The following is a 21,281-nucleotide window of genomic DNA, read 5'->3' as shown; positions in this document are numbered from 1 at the left end:
CCAAGTCCCTTCGGGGAGATGGTGGCGGGGTATAAAAATAAAATAATGATAATAATAATTATTATTATTATTAAATGTGGAGGGTCAACTGTACTCATAAGCATAATGTTGCTCACTGAACAGAGGTGAGTAGAAGTGCACAGATTTACATCTGGGGTAAATCCTCATCACTTTGAGGTTTTGATGGAATCGTCATCCAGCAAAACCTGATCATTATGAGCTAAGGAAGATGGTAATGGCTCGAGCTTAGTGGATAATGGATGGGACAGCAAAATAACAAATTAACAAAGTAAAAAGGCTGTGGGGAACCACTTGCAGATGTGTTATCTATGCTATGCCTTTTAAAACATTTAATTTAAAGGAAAGAGGCTAATGTATACAAATCCTCATCTCCACTAGATTTTGGGCAGTCAAGGACTATTCTTCTTGGGCTTCTCTTGCTCTGACTCAATTGTGCCAGTTATAATACATCTGCAAGTGCACAGCCATGTGCCTGCTAATTTAACCAATGATACCATGAAAATAGAAAACACATCACCTACCAGATGCAAAGCCAAGGATCACCACTGCCATTAACCAGCAGAAACGTAAGAGATCCCCAAAGATCATCTAAATATGCAAACACAGAGAAAAGCATATAGTCATGATGACAAGGCACACACCTTTGTTCCCAACCAAACTTAATATGAGAGGGGAGATCAAGTCATGGGCCTTCTGAAACAGACTATGTATATGTACATGTACATGTGTATACACACACACACAGAGGCACCTATATAGTTACACGTTATTCCAACTTCACTGGTGCTTTCTTGATTTCTAGTATCAATTCAAAGATGCTGCTCTGAATGCAAATTGTCCTAAGAAATAAACAGAAGTCCAGGGGACAAACATTTCCATGTGAACTTTTCAAGGTTATGCATTCCACAGTTGAGTGGGTTTTCATAACCTACATTGTGGAATACCTCTTCTTCCTGCTGATTAAATAGATAGCTGGGGTCACCCTCTCTGAAGATTTTTAAAACAGATGCTAGATAGCCATCTCTCAGGAGTTCTTTGGTTGTGTATTCCTGCCAAGCAGAAGGGATTGGACTGAGCAGCCCTGGAGATCAGAAAAGATTTCTCTCTACAGGCTGATATCTTTTATCCCACAAGAGACACTAATACTTTAGGTGAAGTCAGTAAGTATACTGGGTTCCAAACCACTTCCACAAAGATGAGAATTGTTCAGCATGCCTTCCCCTCATTCCTGTTCTTTGCTTGGTATAAACACCTTGAGAGTGGTACAAATCCGTGAAGACCAGTCTCTGAAAAAGACTTTTCTCTACTGCAAAGCTCAACCTAACTCAACTAGCCTGGGTTCACACTTCTCCTTTTATCTCTAAGATCGCAGAAATGTGTATTCCATGTGAAATACAAAAAAATAGTTTTATAATTTTGTGTATATTTTAAATGTTCATATTTTGTAACAGTTTGGTTATCACTAAGCTTGTCCATTTCGGATGATTCTTGATCAGTTTCTGCTGGCCAAATTCTGGGAGACCCAGGGGCCTATTTTTGTGCGCCTCCCGAAAATGGGCGGGTTGCCAAACAGCTTTGGCGGGAATGGGGAATTTATGAGGCTCCCCTTTCTGTTCCTGGGATCCATTCCTGAGTTTGAGCAATGGGGTTAAGAAAGCGCCCCTCCTGGGACCTTTTCCTATCTTCCTTTCAAGGGAGTCTGGGTTTGAAGAACGGGGTTAAGAAAACAACCTTCCTGGGACCCATTCCTTAGATATAGCTTGTGTAAGACACATCATGGTATTCTTTTATTCTGATTGGCCCATCAGGAGGGGCTCACAGGGAAACCCTGTGCGAGCAGCCCGTGGTAGCCTCTCTGCATCACGTGGTGCCAAATAGGGAAGGAAGAGGCATGATTGGCTGCCACGTGGCCCTGTAATGGATGAAAAAATGTGATGGCTGAGCCCTTACTGTTACAGCCATTTGACCAAGCTGAAGGGAAGTGACCACTCCGAATCCGTGCACAAGCCTAGTTATCACTTTCTGAGCAGACTACTATATAACTCTCACCTTTTGGATCATGATGGTGAAGGGGCCCAGCATTTGAAATCCACGTGCAAAGTACATGACATTGCACCAGCCAAGCACCAGAGCAAAGGACATGGGAACCACCTCTCCTTGAGTACTCGTAAGACGCATTACCATAGTCAGCAGTATCATACAGGCGTACGTGATGCTGGATGGGCAGAAAGAGCAAGAGAATCAAAATTCAATCTTGTGACTTCCAGATTGAAAGATTTTAATGGCTTGCTCATACTATACTCACAACCATAACCCCCCTTTGAAAGGAGACTCACATGATGACATGGAACGGTCCTCCAAGGATGGTCTGCCCAAAGTACTTGGCAATTCCAACTCTGACAATATCTGGAATCTGAGAGCAGATCATTGATATAAATGTTTGATTCTTTTAAAAACAGTGGCTCTAGTAAGTTAATTTAATTTATATACCATTCATTCTCCTAATGCTGCTAAAAGAATTTAAAGTACAATTTCAACAATTAAATAAAAATCATACTAAGAACACTCACTTTTAAAAAGCTTTTAAAAATAGTAATGACGATTAAAAATACAGATAAAAGATTAAAAGACCCTTTTGTAATAACCTTTTAGCAACTAGTGACCTTTCAAGATCTAACTATTTGTCCATTCTTCTGTTGTTTGTTAGTTTTTAAAACAGCACAGCATGGGGCCTAGCAATTGGCACACAAGTTGAGGAAGACTTTTAGACTTACTTTTTAAGGCTAAAGCTCAGCTCTGGAAGACTTAAATCAGGTACAATTAAACTGGCTGAAAGCTCATGCAGAGAAAGCTCATTGCCTTGCCTCTGAACAAGAACATGTGCACATGAACAAGAGAATGAAGTATGGGAATGATCATTTACTATAAGACCATTTAGCGATTTCTTGCACTTGACACTTAGGGAATGCGTACTGCTAGTTGTCTTTGATAGCATTTGACTGCTTTGGAAAGGGTTTGTGCTTTGCCTCTAGCCTCTCCATGATTGATTTTAAAAAAATACCAGTTGAGTAATGGTTGATACTAAATAAATATATAAATAATACCTCCTATGTTTATTTTAATGAAGTGAATTGTTGGGACTGCAACTACTGTCATAATATATAATTGTCATGTTGTATTGATGTCTGTTCTTGTTTTTATATTGCTATTTTTATTTAGTGAGTTTCTTTGAAACCAATTTTAGGACAATTGGCATACAAATGTAAGTTTACAAGAATGTGTTCTTGTGTCACCATAGTGAGATCATTTACTGGAGGGAGTTCAACAAAAGCAAGACTTCTAGATAAGCATGAGCCTCATGATTTCTCAGTTAAGCACTATTATAAGAGATATATGTACTAGACTTGACTATGAACAGTCACATTGTGGCATTATGCTGTCTTAAAAATAGTTGTACAAGCAAAGATACATTTTCAGGGAATCCAGAAATGAAACCATTTCAGACATGAATCATAACATAATTTGCACTCTGACAGTAATATTCCAATTGTGTGTTATAATAACCATATCATAATAATCATTCCAATTTATTGAAGTTGGGAAGCTTATTCTTTGTTTCAAAAGATGGAGTCTTGTTTTAAAGAAAGCACATCCACCTGATATCCTACTGATATTAATATATTTTAAGTAATCATGTATAGTATTGGTCTCAAAGGAGCTTAAAGAATTAAGTTCAAGTATGACTGTATTAACTTTCCTTTCGACAGAGACCTGTTTGTCAATAAAAGTATCCTTAGTATATGTCAATTCCAGCGCAACTTAAAACTATTCTCGATGTCTCCTAAATTTGTTACAATCAATCACCAGATTTTAAAATAATTCCCCTCCACACCATTTAATTATAAAAATGAAGACAAATCTGAATGCCTGACATTTATTTTCAACAGTATTTCTGACAAATTTAATAAAGAGATCAAAGCAAAGTGGTTTACATGCAACCACCGGGAGCACCGAGTGGCGCAGTGGGTTAAACTGCTGAGCTGCTGAACTTACTGACCGAAAGGTCGGAGGTTTGAATCCGGGGAGTGTGGTGAGCTCCCACTGTTAGCCCCAGCTTCTGTCAACCTAGCAGTTCAAAACATGCAAATGTGAGTAGATCAAAAGGTACTGCTTGGACGGGAAGGTAATGGCGCTCCATGCAGTCATGCCAGTCACATGACCTAGGAGGTGTCTACGGACAACGCCGGCTCTTTGGCTTAGAAATAGAGATGAGCACCAACCCCCAGAGTCAGACACGTCTAGACAATGTCAGGGGAAAACCTTTATCTTTACCTTTACCTAACATGCAACTGGCAATATTGGTATTTTTTAACGAACATGTAATATTTTCCTTCATTCCATTGACCTGAAAATTTGTGCCTCCTCACTTCACACATAAAATAAAGATGGAAAGCCATCTCCATTACCTCCAGAATTAATATCACTATGGCTCCAATGACTGTAATGAGTTCACCAACTAGTCTCAAGTCATCTTCTGGAGTTAGGTAAGATTCCTAAAAAAAAACATGATGAATATGGTCAGGAACATGAAATACCCAAGAGCTAAATTACCAATAAAAAATTCATTCTAACGGCATCCTACGCACACACACCTCTCCCATTTCTAGACACTTTTAAAACAGAAAGGAAAATATGTATGACGGAGCCCATCCCACAATGTTTCCGCCATGCCCCATTAGAAAAGTGTAGCTTAAGTGTCAGGAAACAGGAGAAAGATGGCCATAGATGGTCTTCTGGGCTCAGAAATCAATGTACAACTGGAGAATACAGCGAAAAACATGTGGGATGGGATTTGTCAAATTGCCCAAATTGAATCACTTCGATGATGATGATGATGATGATAATTATAATAACTTTATTTTTGTATGCCACCTCCATCTCCCCAACGGGGACTCGGAGAGGGTCACACGGGGACAAGTCCAATACAAATCATATAACATCATAAAATCAAACAGTTAAAACAACAAGCTTTAAAAGGCCCAATATGGACATAAATGGGCAAACAATCAAACTGATAAAAAAGTGTCTATATAGAAATAGAACATACATCAAATAGACAAAGCAGATAGGGAAAATAAATATGGGATGGAAATCAAACTATAACATGACAGGGTAATTTTGATGTGGATAAGGGCCAAGATATAACAGATTTTGTTAGCAGGTATGTGTATAGCAGAACCAGCAGCGTCCAGTTAACACCATGTGCAAAAGACTCAGACCAGGCAGAGGAATTGAAAGAACAAAGGAAACTTTACTTGTTGAGTTGAAGTCAAATAAACAGTTCAGCAATCATGCAATGTCCTTGTAGTTGCATAGGATCAATAACTAATCAATCAGCATTCAAAATATATCCAGCATAGCATATTTAAATTGCTACTTGACCGTAGCTATAGAGAGCCTGCCTTTTTCTGTGCTCTCTTAGCAAGCTCAAATTCCAACTGACAAACCAAGCCATCTGCCAGCAAACTGATACATTGTTTGAGGCGTGGCTTGCCTCTGCAAAAAGATCAGCTCCCTTCTTGCAGAGAAAGCAAGCAACTTTGCAAGGATTTCTTTACACACACACATAGCAATTTGGCGCAATAGATTTGTCTAATCGAATGCACAACAGAACATTCATGTTTTTAACTGCTTCCGAAAGACAGCGAGTGATGTGAAGTAAGGGGTGTTTCTGTGGGCGGTCCTCTACCAAGCATGGACATTTCTCTCCCAAATTCCTGCTTCATGAGACTGGGATGACATTTTTAAAAAATTAATTTAATCATAGGAAATACCAAAATTTTAAAATATCCTTGGTTTTTCTGTAATTTCTCTTTCATAGTATTCTTGGCTTTTGAAGTTGTGGTATAGCTAGCTTTTAAAATTTGACTTCCGCAATGGGGAGTACTGAGATTGAGAGGAAAGCCCAGTATCCCCAAAGTGGTGTCTAGTTAAGATCTGTGCCTTGGGTCAACTCCAGAGTAGCAGGATTGGAAAAGAAAGCCCAGTATCCCCAAAGTGGTGCCTAGTTATGGATGAGGTCAAGTTATACATGAATATATATTGTACTTTCATGGATGTGAAGAAAAACTTCCAATTTCAATATTTTTCACTCTAAAATGCACATCTGAGAACTAATTTTGGTTAAGCCTGGTATTTAGACATCACTTCATATTTCAAATACCATTTTAAGACTGATATGACAATACTAATTTTTTTTGGCTTTGTGTGGTCCATTTTGGAACTTCATGTAAAACAAAAGTCAAGGTTGCAGGTGTTACAGGGTAATCTTTCACTTTATTCAAATCATAACGACAGCTACTAACATCAGCTCTGACAGCTTTCCTGTTCCTAATAAATTCAAGTTAAAAGAGAACTTACCTGCAAAAGTTTCTGCACATAGATGGTGTTATCCCTCTCATAGGTTTTATTCCCGGTTCGGAGTTTCAGCGGCCGGTAGACACAGCACATCGTGAAGCAAATCATGTACAGGACATAGAAAAAGGCCAAGACACAAAAATATGGCCTTCCATATTTATTCCACTTCAGGCTTACCAGCTCATTCACAGGAGTAAGATCTAGGATCCGACGTGCCTAGAGGATATAAAGAGGTCTTTTGCTCAGCTTCTTCCATAAAGCTGAAAAAAATTGCAGTTCCCTTTCCCAAGGAAGACGATCAACAAGCAACATGGCCATATGGGCCATCCAGTCTAACCATTGCCATGCAAGAACACCAAATCAAAGCACTCCCAATGGATGACCATCCAGCCTCTGTGTAAAAGAAACTAGCAACAAAGAATAGCATCATGAGTTTCACATAACAAAGGATAATTCCACTCCTTCTGTGGTGAAGCTATGTAGTTTTTCAAGGTTTCTATTGGTAGTTATTGGGTTTGGTCTCATTGCACCATAGGTATGTTATGTCCAAAATTCCATCAGCATTTTGGTGTGCGGATGTGATAAATCAGTTTTCATTCTTTTTTGTTACTGGTAAAACAGCCTGAGGTTGAGATTTTCAGGATCAATTAACATGTTATATCAATAACATTGCTTTTTCTGTCCCCTCCCAAACAACTGGATTCCAATTGCTTTAGAACAGTGGTTCTCAACCTGGGGTCCCCAGATGTTTTTGACCTACAACTCCCAGAAATCCCAACCAGTTTACCAGCTGTTAGGATTTCTGGGAGTTGAAGGCCAAAAACATCTGGGGACCCCAGGTTGAGAACCACTGCTTTAGAAAGATATAATTTTGGCAGAAGCTGAAGAAGAAACAACCCACGTGACCCAATAATCACGTGACTATGGTGGTCTACCACAGCTGAACTGCAAAAATCACTATATATATAGTTTTCAATAAAAAAGTGAGAATATCACAATGTAAAAACGAATAGAAAAGTCTACACACTCCTAGATCAATTTTCATTTTGACCTTGATCTTGTTAATATGGGATTTGTGTATTGATAGTGTTTAAATGAAATTTGTGTCTTGTCTATATTGCATACTGATTGCATCATCCAGAGTGTGCTATAGTCTGGAAAGAGTTAATTACTGAGAAGCTGTGATGACCTTGATGTGTGGCTGGAACTCGGGAGTGTCCAGACACAAGTGTTTGTGCATTGCTGATTGCTTCAGTTCTGTTCTGAGTTGTGTCGAGTGCTGTCTGCTGAGAAGTTAAGTCCTGTGTCCATTGTCTTCAAGTCTGTTTCTCTTGATTATTACTGCTTACAGTAAAACTTTGTATATAGTTTTATTAAAGTCTCTGATGTCTCTTCGTTCTGCATTCCACTGATTCCATCCAACTACTGCTGTGCAAAATACTCTGACAGATCTTACAATATGGTTATCACTTTTGTAACCACCCTTCCCACTGCCATTCATAATATAATTCTGGTCTGTTCTTAGGGGCAAGTGGGATTATTATTGTGATAATGCACGTGGACAATTATTATTGTTGTTGCTGTCAAGAGCATGAAAGACAATTTGATTTTCACACTACCACTCCTCCTGGGAAACACTTGGTACAACAACACAGCTGCCATAGAATGCTTGTGTATCTGTCATATTGAAGGTATGATTCTGGAAACAACCAATATTCTTCCTGTGGTTGCGTGTGTGATGATCAGCAAACTGTCTGCTACTCATGATCTCACTAAAGATCTTGGATAATTTAAAAAAAAAACAGGCCTCCCCGAGGAAATCACCTGGCCCTTCTGCAAATACCTCTCTTTTTTTGGTGGTCACAATGAGCTCCAAAAGGGATTGATCATCAGCCCAGGAATCAATTTCTGTGAGATCATATAGAGTAGACGTGACAGGCCCAAAAGTCCATTGGATGTGCTTTCTTCTTTGCATCAGGTGCTGGAACATCTGGTTAATGGAAGGGAAACAATGCAGTTACCATAGCCCCAGGTGACAAAGTTGAGATGGATGATGCAATTAAGCTCTGTGGTGCAATTTCCCTCTCTTTTAAAAAATTACATATTTATAAAAATATGAAATTTTTAAAAGGGTATATTTAGGTGTACAATAAAGTGCAGTACCTGAATAAATTTAGAGAACTCTTTGACTTCTTCTAAAACCAGTCAGAATCTCCAACTTGTACGTGATTACAGCTCTAATAATAATAATAATAGACTTTATTTATATTCCACCCTTCTCCCTTAGGTTACTCAGAGCAGATTATAGTATTTACATACATAGGCAAACATTCAATGCCCTTACAATCATAATACAGTGAGACACACAAACACAAACAAAGGCAAGGTTTCTCCTTTCATTTCTGGCATATGGAGGCGGTGCTCATCTTTGGCTTCTGAGAAGTGCTTTTCTCAATTTTCAAGCAGAGGACCCTGCGTTGTTACTTCCTGAACAGGTGGTCGGCAAGACTGCCTTTTCCTGGCTGAAGCGGTATCTATTTATCTACTCACATTTGCATGTTTTCAAACTGCTAGGTTGGCAAGGAAGCTAGACAGACAGGAGCTCACCCCGTCTTGTGGATTTGAACTGCAAACTTTCAGGTCAGCAGTTCAGCCAGCACAAGGGTTTAATCCTGTGTGCTACTGAGGACATCCAATAGAATATCATTTCAAATAATAACTTAATTGGAAAGATCTCTTCCGTTTTGTATTTTCACATCCCTAACTGTTTGTTCTGGCTAATATATTGTCCTAGTAACACATTCAGTACTTGGAAGGCCAAAAGAAGGGTTATTAATAGCAGCTTATGGTGGTTGGGGCCACACCAAAGACACCATCAAGAATTTTTTATTTATTAATTAAATAAAATATTATTCTCATTTAGCATTCTCTCCCCCCCCCCCAAATATATATCTTAAATACAGTATGCTCTATCTATCCATTGATTAAATATCTACATTTCACTTACCCATACTCCAAATACCGCCCCCCTCCAATGTTTGTTAACCCATATAAGTTCTCCAATGCATTCTATAGTACACTTCTGGCCCAAATATAGTCGAAATATAGGATATACTTCTATTCACAATTTCAGGTATCCAAAAGGTTCTTGGGATGTATTCCTCCTCTCCTTTAAAGATACATCTATCTGACTGCCCCCATCTTATCCATTAGTGGTGATGTTTGTTTTTATTATTTTATCTTTAACCAGTTATTATGGTGCTATTGTATTTTGTGTTTTAATTTGTTTATTTTACTCAATTATTGTGTTGATACTGTTTTTTTAGTTATTTATACTGGTTTTAACTTGACATAATTTGTTTCTGTTTTTGGGCTTGGCCCCATGTTAGCCGCCCCGAGTCCCTTTGGGGAGATGGAGGCGGGATAGAAAAATAAAGTATTATTATTTTTATCTATGCAATGTGGCTTATGGAAAGGAGGAGGATTAAGTACATCAATATGCACTCTTGCCTAGCTGCCAATATCCGCCCTGTTAATCTGCGGTTTATCATCCACCTCCAACAATTTTAGCCTAATTTTAGAAATGTTTTAATGAGATTTTAAGGATTTAATGTGTTTGTAATTAAGTGTATTGTGTCACATTTGGTTTGTTTGAGTTGTTTTGTCACTTATCAAGTTGTTTTTATTTGTTTATATATTTTTGCTGGCATTGAATGTTTGTTACTGTCTATCTTGTTGTAAGTCGCCCTGAATCCCCTTGGGGAGATAGGGCGGGCTATAAATACAGTTTCATTCATTCAGTCAATCATTCATTCATTCATACTGTATGAGGAAAAATTATGCACTATCCCTTTTACCCCATTCTAGATAAGTCTCTGCAGAACAGGTCTCTACAGTGACTTACGGATCCACTGCCAAGACTCTATCCATGGAAGACGATCATACTCATTTATGAGTGATCACCTATGATGCTGCTAAATAAAACCAGCTATTAATTGTGAAAAAGCAACAAATGCAGAATGGAACATAAATTTCTTCTCCAATCATTGGATGCTGAGCAACAAAGAAATTATTAGTACAGTAGAGTCTCACTTATCCAACACTCGCTTATCCAACGTTCTGGATTATCCAACGCATTTTTGTAGTCAACGTTTTCAATACATCGTGATATTTTGGGAGGTAAATTCGTAAATACAGTAATTACTACATAGCATTAATGCGTATTGAACTACTTTTTTGGTAAAATTTGTTGTTAAACATCATGTTTTGGTGCTTAATTTGTAAAATCACAACCTAATTTGATGTTTAATAGGCTTTTCCTTAATCCCTCCTTATTATCCAACATTTTCACTTATCCAACATTCTGCCGGCCCATTTATGTTGGATAAGTGAGACTCTACTGTATATTCCCCTTGGCATTGGCGATGTGTTATTTTTTCCCTTTAAACTACCTGCTACCAAGACCACTAGATATCCTTATCGTTTTTATGCTAAAATACTATGTGTTTTTTTTTCTATAATCAAAATGACCTGGTCCAGGGGAAGCAGGACTGTAAGGAGTAGGTAGCAGTTACTAAGCACATAGGACACTCTGACATATTAGAAAATAACGACCTTCCATATCCACAGAGTCTGCATCTATGCATTTTACTGCTCACAGCTTGAAAGTATTCCAATTTTCCCCCCAAAAGCATCCTGGATTTTGTCATTTTCTATAAGGGACACCATTTTACTATGCCATTCTATATAATGGGACGAGCATCCATGATGGGTTCTGGAGCGTAGTTTCAGCAAATATAACTTTGTCACTGTATATAATGGGACAGCGACAAAGTTCTGACTCAGTCTTCCTAAAATCTAGTAGCATGGGTAGGACAAAAGTGAGGTGAAACAGGGGTCCCATTTACACTGCCATATAGTGTAGTTTGAAATTGCATTATATGATCAGGGTAGACTCATATGATGCAGTTCAATGCATCTAAAACTGAGTACAGTGTTCCCTCACTACTTCGTGGTTCACTTTTCGCGGATTTGCTGTTTTGCGGTTTTTCAATAAACTCTAAAATACTCTTATAAATCATAAAAAATTACAATTTACAGCCTAAGGAAGGGAGGAAGGAGAAGCCAAAGGGAGAGAAAATGTGCCCAAGTGGCAACGGGTGGAGAAGGAGGCGATTTATCAATACATAATTGGTTGATAAAAAACTTAAAATAGTGTATAACTACTAAAATAATGTATAAATATTAAAATAAATATAGTGCCTCTACTTCGCGAATTTTCACTTATTGCGGGTGGTCCTGGAACCTAACCCCAGCAATAAGTGAGGGAACACTGTATACACTAACTATACAATGTAGTTTTAAACTCAAATATATAGGGACATTAGAACCCACTGTCTCTGTAAATGCTGTATAAACAAATGAATGGATACCTTCAAGGTGCCTATTTATTTGTAGAATAAATATCATTGGCTGTTTTGTTTTAGTGTCTTAACAAATATCACATTAACATATTCAAAAAACAGTGATGCAATGGTAGCAACATTTGGCTGAGCATAAACTCACCACTGTGTTGCCCTCAACACCAGCCAATTTAAATGGAGTAAGCCCTTCATTGTTGGGGATGGAATCCAGGTCCATCAGCTCTTTGTCTTGCTTGTTGTAACAGAGAAATAGATTGTACATTTGACATGCGGATGCTTTGTTGGGTTGGAGAACTAAGATGTGAAGAACAGTGTTGCCTGCCAGAGCACAAAAACAAAGACAAAAGAAGAACTGTCCCTGTGTCCCGAGGAGACTTTGATAGACAACAGACGGTCCCTTCTCAACTTCATTACCATCTTTTGTGACTTTGCAGAAAGAAAAGCCCATCATTAAAAGCAAAGTAATGGCATTTTCACAGATTGTTTAAATTGTCGGCATGCCCTTTTCTGCTAAAGGAAAGGTCTTGGAGCCAAGATATAGAAATAGCAGAATCACATAGAACAACACTAGTTCAACTTCACTTTTCGGACTTCAAAATGGTAGATTAAGCACATTAATACACACTAGTACACATTACTCATGGGTCCCGAAACAATTTCATCTGTTTATTCTGTGTTTTCATACCATTCCGTCCATTTGGATGGCATGGAACGGTACAACCCCCTCTAGAATGGAAACAGCAAAACAAAAACAACAAAAAAGGGGGGATGGTAGCCATTTGTTCAGTTGATTTTTGGCACGCTGGCTATAGGCCCTGCCAGCCAAGGCCTACAGCCAAGTGCCCAGCACCGGGCCCACTCAGATGTAGGCCCTGGCTGGCAGGGCCTACAGCTGATCACCGATTGCTGGGCTCCGGGGCCACTCAGATGTAGGCCCTGGCTGGCAGGGCCTACAGCTGAGCGCCAAGCGCTTGACACTCATAAGTGCACTTGGCAGAACCTACAGCCTGATGCCGGGCGCATGACGTGCTCGGATGTATGCCCTGACTGGCTGGGTTTACAGGCCCTGGCAGGCCCTGGCGCTTTGCTGCCCAAGGTCCGAAAATCGTCATTTTTTTTCCAGACCTTTATTTATTTATTTATTTCCAATATTTCTATCCCGCCCTTCTCACCCGAAGGGACTCAAGGCGGCGTACAATTGGCAACAATTCAATGCCGACACATCATTAAAAACAACAACATATAAAAATGTATTACAACCAGTTAAATACAGTATAAAATATAAAACATAAAACATATGCTTAAAATCCGTTCATCCAATATCCTCCTACTTTATCCATATAACAGTCTGGGCCGTCTTTGTCATTTGACCTTGGGCGGAAAAGCTCATTTGTATAGGCGCCTGAAGCAGCAGATGGAAATGGGGCCATACGAATGGGACAAACAGAAACGGATAGTGATTCCCTACAAATGCATGAGACTAGTACACATAGATTGTCTTTTCATAAAAGGGCAGTATGACAGGGTGAAGGCCTTTATTATATATTATGCATTCTGAGTTCAGGAAGTTTTGTTTTTTAAATTAATATGTAAAATAGTTTGAATTCTAATTTTCCATAAATTTCTGAAATGACAATTCAGCTGAAACTAAATTATTCTTCCCTTCTAATCACGGAGCGTTGTTTTTAGATTAATAAATGCTAAGCTTAGTTTAGTAGAATTTTCTGCTACAATGTTTCCACGACAGCATTTTACTATTCGCAGCAAAATTAGCATTAAGAAAGCCAGGCAGAAGACTGCCTAGCAATATGGTTTCCCATGAGTAAGGTGGGAAAGCTACACACACACCTATATATGTATTGTATATAAAAACACCTGTGATCCTAAGACACACCCCATTTTGGAGATGTTTATATATTTGAAGTGCACCTCAGAATCAAATAAACATGGCATTTACTTATTTTGAAGAACTGCAGTTTCATGAAACCTGCAGCACCTTTGGGACTAACTGAAAGGAGGAAGTTGATAGTATAAGCATTTGTAGACGAAAGTCTATTTCATCAGATGCATCAGGTGAAGTCGCATTAGGTCGATGAAGGCATATGCCACCAACTTCTTTCTCTCAGTTAGTTTCAAAGGTATTAGAAGCACTCTTTGTATCCTGATCCAGACTAATTGGTTTTAATTGGTTTTAAGGTTTAGATACTTTTTAATTTTATGGTTTTAATGTGGAACTCTCTCCCCCAGACTGTGGTGAGGCTCCTTCTCTGGAGGCTTTTAAGTAGAGGCTGGATGGCCATCTGTCTGGGGTGCTTTGAATGCGATTTCCTGCTTCTTGGCAGGGGGTTGGACTGGATGGCCCATGAGGTCTCTTCCAACTCTATTATTCTATGATTCTATTATTCTATTATTCTATATATTTACTTTATTGGTATGTCTGTTTTAATTGGCATTGAATTGTTGCCTACTTGTAAGCCACTCTGAATCCCCTTTGGGACAACTATGTCTTTGCATTCTGAAGGCTGATGTGGTATAGTCCCAGAATAGCTGTAATCCCAGCATTGTAGAGGCGGAGAACAGGAACAAAGCCTCAAAGCAGAGAATTTAAAGGGCCCGCCATTCTCCTACGCAGGTCCTACTAAAGATGCCATACCGAAAGAGTCTTGCACTCGGATGTTGGCGCCATGTTCGATTAGCAGTTTCACAATGTCTTCACTCCCTGCACAGGCTGCAAAAGATAAAATATGTTCCCCTAAGGAGAAGGGAAAAAATAATTTAAAAAGTGAGTACACACATTCAGACTTCTATATACAAACATATATAATACATCATGCTGACAGGAGTGGCCACTGCACAGGAACTGGGACCAATTTTCCTCCAGATCCACCCATGGTCCTCACTTCCCTATGAGCAAAATATATGTTTTTCTGCAAAGTCCTTCCCTAAATGGAGACTGGAAGTGACATTGTATAGTATTTTGAGAGCGACTCGTGAAAACATGCGAATGAGCTCCAGGACTGGATGCAAAATATGGGCTATACCTCCACACCTCCTTCCTCCATATTACGAGACATCTATCAGACTAATTCTGTTGATTGTTTAAAAATGTTCCGTTTGAGCTCTGTAGATATGTAGAAGATTTTGAAAAGCAAGCAGTTAAAAGCTCAAGCCTTAACAGCAAAGCAGCCACATCAACTTAGCATCAAAACAACGGCATGTTCCTTTGCTGCAAGCAGAAGACACTATCACAACAATGGGAGAAGAGGATCCTGCAACAGGAAACAATACAGTGGGACCTCAGTATATACAATGGTTGGGTTCTGAGACTCCCCTTCCCAAAAACAGTGATCTTTCTTGGCCCTTTTTGTTGGAAACATGGTATATTCAATGTGCAGTAGAAGCCTACTCACTACTATTCTCCAGTGTTCTCTACTTTTCTCTATACTTGGCTTCATTGTACATCCTCAAAGTTCCTTTGTACCCCTACTCCGTTGTTCAGCCCCTTATGTTACACTCTACAATCTCTTTCTGCCACCATCAACTACCATTATAATCAGGTATCATGTCAGAAAAACAAAGGTGAAGTGAACCCTTCAGATCCACAGGATCCAGATCAATGATTTCCACTGATAAATGGCAATGATGTGAATGTGGGCACACTGAAATGTCTATGTGCACATCACTACCGTTCAATATACTATGGGAAGAAATCATCTGTCCATTTCTGTTTGGAAAGTTTCCTAGGCTTCTCCTCCAGGGAGGGCCCTGCTAGGAACTCACTTTCCCAGCAGCACTTGCATGGGACGGGCATTGAAAAGTTTCTGAATTCCTCCCTGAGCATGATGGGAGTTGAAGTTTTTTTCTCTCTGTTTCTCAGCCAATGAAAAGCCTGGCTGTGTACATGCTGTGATTGGCTGAAAATGGAAACAACCATTGATGATTTTCCAAACCCGGCGGGTCAGAAAAATGAAAATTTGGCAAGTTTTTCAGATTTGGCAGAGGGCACTTTTTCTGGAAAATTTGATGATTTTCCAAACCCGGCGGGTCAGAAAAATGAAAATTTGGCAAGTTGATTATCTGAATCCACACTGTCATATATTCCAGTTCAGAGCAGAAAATGTGAGATTTTATTCAGCTATGTGAAAGGGGCCTTAATGTCATGGATTAATGTTAAACTTTATCCCCACTTTTCAGCCCTTGGTGGCACAGTGGCAGGACTGATGAGTTGAAAGTTGGTTTGCTGACCTGAACCCTGCCGGTTTGAATCCAGCTTGGGGAGAGTGTAGATGATCTCTTTCTATCAGCTCCAGCTCCCTATGCGGAGCCATGGGAGAAGCCTCTCATAAGGATGGTAAAAATATCAAAACATCTGGGCTTCCCCTGGGCAACATCCTTGCAGATGGCCAATTCTCTCACATCAGAAGCGACTTGCAGTTTCTCAAGTCGCTCCTGACACGAAAAAAGAACCCCACTTGAATCTACCAGAATAATTTTGTTTACTAACCAGGTATCAGTGTATATTTTCAATGTGGGCCACATTTTACCACCCAGCCAGACAGGAGCATCACTAGCATTGGTGTCGCCCGGTGCGAACCACATGGACCTCTCCCCATATTAGACTAGCCAACAATATTGTAGCTAAAATGCCAGAAAATTTGGCAAAATCAGCAACTATAAACAAACCAGCAGCAACTAAAAGAATAGCATGTGCTTGTAGCATGTGCAGATGAAACAAAGGGTCATTGTAATTGGGTGTGACAGCTTTGGCTTCAGAGCATTCACATTTAGCAGGTTCAAAAAGTAAATCAGCAAAGAGTTCCAGCCTTATTGGGATATCCATGCAGCACATGTAAAACATAAAAACTGTTTTGGTGATTACATCTTATAGGGATATTTTTTAAATTATGAATTTCTGCTGAAATGTTGCACAACATTTTCATAGAGAGTGTTTTGGCGTAATCTCCTCTGATGGTGTCACCCAGTGCAGTTCACATTTTCCCCTGCACCACCCTAGTCACACCACTGCAGCAAGATTATTTCTTAAGGAAAAGATGTTTTTCAATGCTCTGCATAACTAATAGCCAAGCCTGTACAATAGTATGTATCCTGCCCACTGCTCTTGCACCAGGAATTTTGTGAGGTGGCTGAAAAATCCCAAAACTATCGCCTTGGTGGCGAAGTGCGTTAAATCACTGAGCTGGAGACCGAAAGGTCCCAGGTTCAAACCCCGGGAGCAGTGTGAGCGGCCGCTGTTAGCTCCAGCTCCTGCCAACCTAGCAGTTCAAAAACATGCCAATGTGAGTAGATCAATAAGTACCGCTCAGGCGGGAAGGTAACGGCGCTCCATGCAGTCATGCTGGCCACATGACCTTGGAGGTGTCTACGGACAATGCCGGCTCGTCAGCTTAGAAATGGAGATGAGCACCAACCCCCAGAGTCAAACATGACTGGACTTAACATCAGGGGAAACCTTTACCTTTTACTTTATGTGCTTTGACAATTTCAGCAAATTTGAAAAGTAATCCCTCCCACAAGCGCCCATCACTCCTAAACAATAGGTGGTAGGCTTGGGCTCGAATCAGTTTGAACAAAAATGATTTGTAATATTCGGTGGTCCACTTCATATAATCTCAGAAAACAGAATGGGGAGAAGGGAACCGAAAAGCCTAGCAAAACAGATTAAGATTTTATTGGCTACTGGAGAGAAGAGAGTTAAGTCTGAAATATGCACGAGGCAAGGGCTGCTGCAGGACTCCTGGAGAAGATGGGATTATTGCAGTGTCTTTTTATTCCTCCCCGCCGGGTTTGGAAAATGATCAAATTTTCCAGAAAAAGTGACCTCTGCCAAATCTGAAAAACTTGCCAATTCCCAGAACTCTCTCTTGAGGTTTGTCTTATTTTTAAAATAATTATGGTAAAAACTTGAAATTATTCTGAAAAATCAGTAGATTGGTGAATTGTTTTGAAACTTGTCAGGCCTGCAGTTGTAAATGAGGTCTAAAACTGAGGTAGGTTTCATGCAGATATGCCTTGAAATGACTGAGGATTGAGCCTTTAAAATTTCCCATTGTAGTCAATGGGCCGAATCTTTGCTGAATGAAAACGATTCCCTCCCAATTCGCGTAACTTCCTGGTAAACAGAATGAGGGGTTAGCCGACAATGGACCCCAAAATGGCCAAATTTCACACCTCTAATAATTGATCACATCAAATAGATATCAGAATCTAGCAACATCTTGAGGTCAGCTCTTGAATCTAGATCAGTTTATTTAGTTTTAAAAGTTTCAATTCATTTATGCATCCAAGAAATTAAATGATAAATTGCATGGCAGGATGAACACCCTTTACTCCGGTTTGCACTTTAAAGTATAAAGTGTTAAAGGAAGACTAAACACCCACCCCCCCTTGAGATTATACACTTCCCAACCTCGTAACTGAAACTCAGTTTGAGTGAGAACAACTAGAGAAGAGAGGCATTGCCTTTGCTCCATGTGTTCTCTCAGGAGTATTACAATTTATTCTGAGTGAAAATTAATGATGGCTCATTACCAAAATGCTTGAAAATTGATCTACTGAGCATGGTTTAATTACCGCCTGAAACAGGTGACAGGGGGTTCGCACAAGCACAGCATGCCAAATCCTCAGAGCCAGGAAAACCAGTTGGGACATCTTAATTTGCATTGGCTAAAGATTCAGCTCTTGAAAGAAGAGCAAGCATTTGAAGAAAAATATCAGTGCAGACCAGGGAATACAAAAAATGAAATAGCTTGTTAAAAGGGATAAACAGTTGCATCTGAACTGTGGAGGAATTCTAAAAAACATGCCTCTGTAATGAAAGGAGTGGAAACAGATTACACAACAAAATGACATCAATGGATAAGCAAACCAGCCTATTGATGGTCTGTGCCACTTTGACGTCTTCTTAAATTCATTTTGTATTGACCCACATTTTTAAAAAATCAAATCTGTGTAGTAATCATATCTAAACACACACCCCAAATACAAATCTTCTCAACCTGGTTGGGGGGTGGGGGGAGTCAGGATCCCTAATGGGGTCATGAGGGGGGTTCAGAGGGGTCGCCAATAATATTTTCTATTGGTCATGAGGGTTCTGTGTGGGAGGTTTGGCCCAATTTAATCGTTAGTGGGGTTCAAGGGGCTCTTTGATTGTAGGTGAACTATAAATCCCAGCAACTACAACTCCCAAATGTCTATTTGGTCTATTTTCCCCAAACTCCACCAGTGTTCAAATATGGGTGTATTGAGTATTTGTGCCAAGTTTTGTCCAGATCCATAGTAGTTTGCGTCCACAGTGCTCTCTGGATGTAGGTGAACTACAACTCTCAAACTCAAGGTCAATGCCCACCAAACCCTTTCATTATTTCCTGTAGGTCATGGGAGTTCTGTGTGCCAGGTTTGGTTCAATTTAATCATCAGTGGAGCTCAGAATGCTCTTTGATTGTAGGTGAACTATAAATCCCAGCAACTACAACTCCCAGAAGACAAAATCATCCCCCCCCTCCCCAATTCCACCAGTTTTCAAATTTGGGCGTATCGGGCATTCATGCCAAATTTGGTCCAGTAAATGAAAATACATCCTGCATATCAGGTATTTACATTACAATTCATAACAGGAGTAAAATGACAGTTATAAAGTAGCAACAAAAATAATTTTATGGTTGGAGGTCACCACGACATGAGGAACTGTATTAAGGGGACGTCACATTAGGAAGGTTGAGAACCACTATTCTAAAGAAAAGCATGTCAAAATATATTTTGGCACATTTTTTTTCTGAGTGGTGATTCACAACTAGGTATTTAAAGAAAAAGATAACACTAAGAAGAGAACATAATAATAATAATAATAATAATAATAATAATAATAATAATAATAATAATTTATATCCCGCCTCCATCTACCCCGAAGGGGACTCGGGGCAGTTTACAGCAAAATCAAAATACAGTAGAGTCTCACTAATCCAAGCCTCGCTTATCCAAGCCTCTGGATAATCCAAGCCATTTTTGTAGTCAATGTTTTCAATATATCGTGATATTTTGGTGCTAAATTTGTAAATACAGTAATTACAACATAACATTACTGCGTATTGAACTACTTTTTCTGTCAAATTTGTTGTATAACATGAAGTTTTGGTGCTTAATTTGTAAAATCATAACCTAATTTGATGTTTAATAGGCATTTCCTTAATCCCTCTTTGTTATCCAAGATATTCGCTTATCCAAGCTTCTGCCGGCCCATTTAGCTTGGATAAGTGAGACTCTACTATACAAGCAATGATAAAATATAAAACATCAAAGGACAAAAACAAAAACCAATAATAAAATATGCACAATAGGTGAAAAAACACAACACAGAATTAAAACATCAAATTAAAAACAATGAGGTTGCAATAGTGGATAAGCAAGGTGCACATTATGAGTAACAAATTCATAAATAGATAAAGTGCATTAATGGAACAAACATAAGCAAATTAAAAGGAATTTTGTAAAAAGCCATCAACAATAAAATACAGCACTCTGTCAAAAGTTTCTTCTTCATTGGCTTGGCTTTAATCACTTCCTTCTGGAAATCCAGAGATGAATATTTTACCAAAGTCTCCAGAAAGTAACCTGACCATTTCCTCACAGCTTAGCCTTAGAACTTGCCTTTCAGGCCAAGTATCTGGAATATGTAAAGCAACAACAAGTAAAACGTAGCCTTGAAACTATAACACAACTCTCAAGGCTCTTTCTCTCGCTATCATAGAATCAAATTTGGAAAAGATTCCAAGGGCCTTGTATTCCAACTCCTTGCCTTGCAGGAACACAACATCAAAGCATTTCGGATAGACTGGCCTTTTTATGTGTGGGGGTGAGTTAATTACATATCTTTGAAGCCTCCAAGGAAGTGATTTACTTTTCAGAGCCCCTTGGGTTATTTACATTTCAACATACCATATATACTGTACTTGTTTATCATTCCACCTCATATAAAAGTTGAGGGCAGGTTTTGGGCCAAAAATACAGATTTTTATAAAATCCATGGATAATTAATTAGAGAAAAAATAACTATTGATGGCTTCTTTCAGGCTTTCTCAGCATAGATTAAGCTCTGAGAGTCCAGGAGCTAAGTCCAGGCTGGGAGACTATGACAGAAATCAAAGTCCCTTCTGATCTCTCTCCAGTGCAGTGGTTCTCAACCTGTGGGTCCCCAGGTGTTTTGGCGTACAACTTCCAGAAATCCTATCCACAGTTTACCAGTTGTTAGGATTTCTGGAAGTTGAAGGCCAAAACATCTGGAGAACCACAGGTTGAGAACCACTGCTCTAGTGGCTCTGTTGTGGCATCCTGTCTGTGGCAGATAAGGCAGAAGAAGTGTTGTTGAAGGCTTTCATGGCCAGAATTCCTAGGTTGCTGTAAGTT

The 21,281-nt window shown here is 39.3% G+C and overlaps 1 protein-coding gene across 1 annotated transcript in view; it reads right to left on the bottom strand.

The window, feature by feature from the left end:
• The window catches only part of LOC100566195 (transient receptor potential cation channel subfamily V member 6), a 132,412-nt gene that overhangs the window by 19,670 nt on the left and 91,461 nt on the right, over positions 1–21,281 (bottom strand). The window contains exons 5-12 of the mRNA XM_008120809.3: positions 14,515–14,613; positions 12,004–12,179; positions 8,282–8,428; positions 6,442–6,654; positions 4,488–4,574; positions 2,358–2,434; positions 2,071–2,236; positions 543–609 (exon numbers count right to left, since the gene is read on the bottom strand). Coding sequence (XP_008119016.1) covers positions 543–609; positions 2,071–2,236; positions 2,358–2,434; positions 4,488–4,574; positions 6,442–6,654; positions 8,282–8,428; positions 12,004–12,179; positions 14,515–14,613 — 1,032 coding nt within the window. The remainder of the gene's footprint in view (positions 1–542; positions 610–2,070; positions 2,237–2,357; positions 2,435–4,487; positions 4,575–6,441; positions 6,655–8,281; positions 8,429–12,003; positions 12,180–14,514; positions 14,614–21,281) is intronic.

Source organism: Anolis carolinensis, chromosome 2, assembly GCF_035594765.1.
Source record: "Anolis carolinensis isolate JA03-04 chromosome 2, rAnoCar3.1.pri, whole genome shotgun sequence".
Classification (NCBI taxonomy): Eukaryota; Metazoa; Chordata; class Lepidosauria; order Squamata; family Dactyloidae; genus Anolis; species Anolis carolinensis.
Note: the sequence above shows the minus strand (reverse complement) of the source record. Positions and strands in the feature narration are given on the sequence as shown.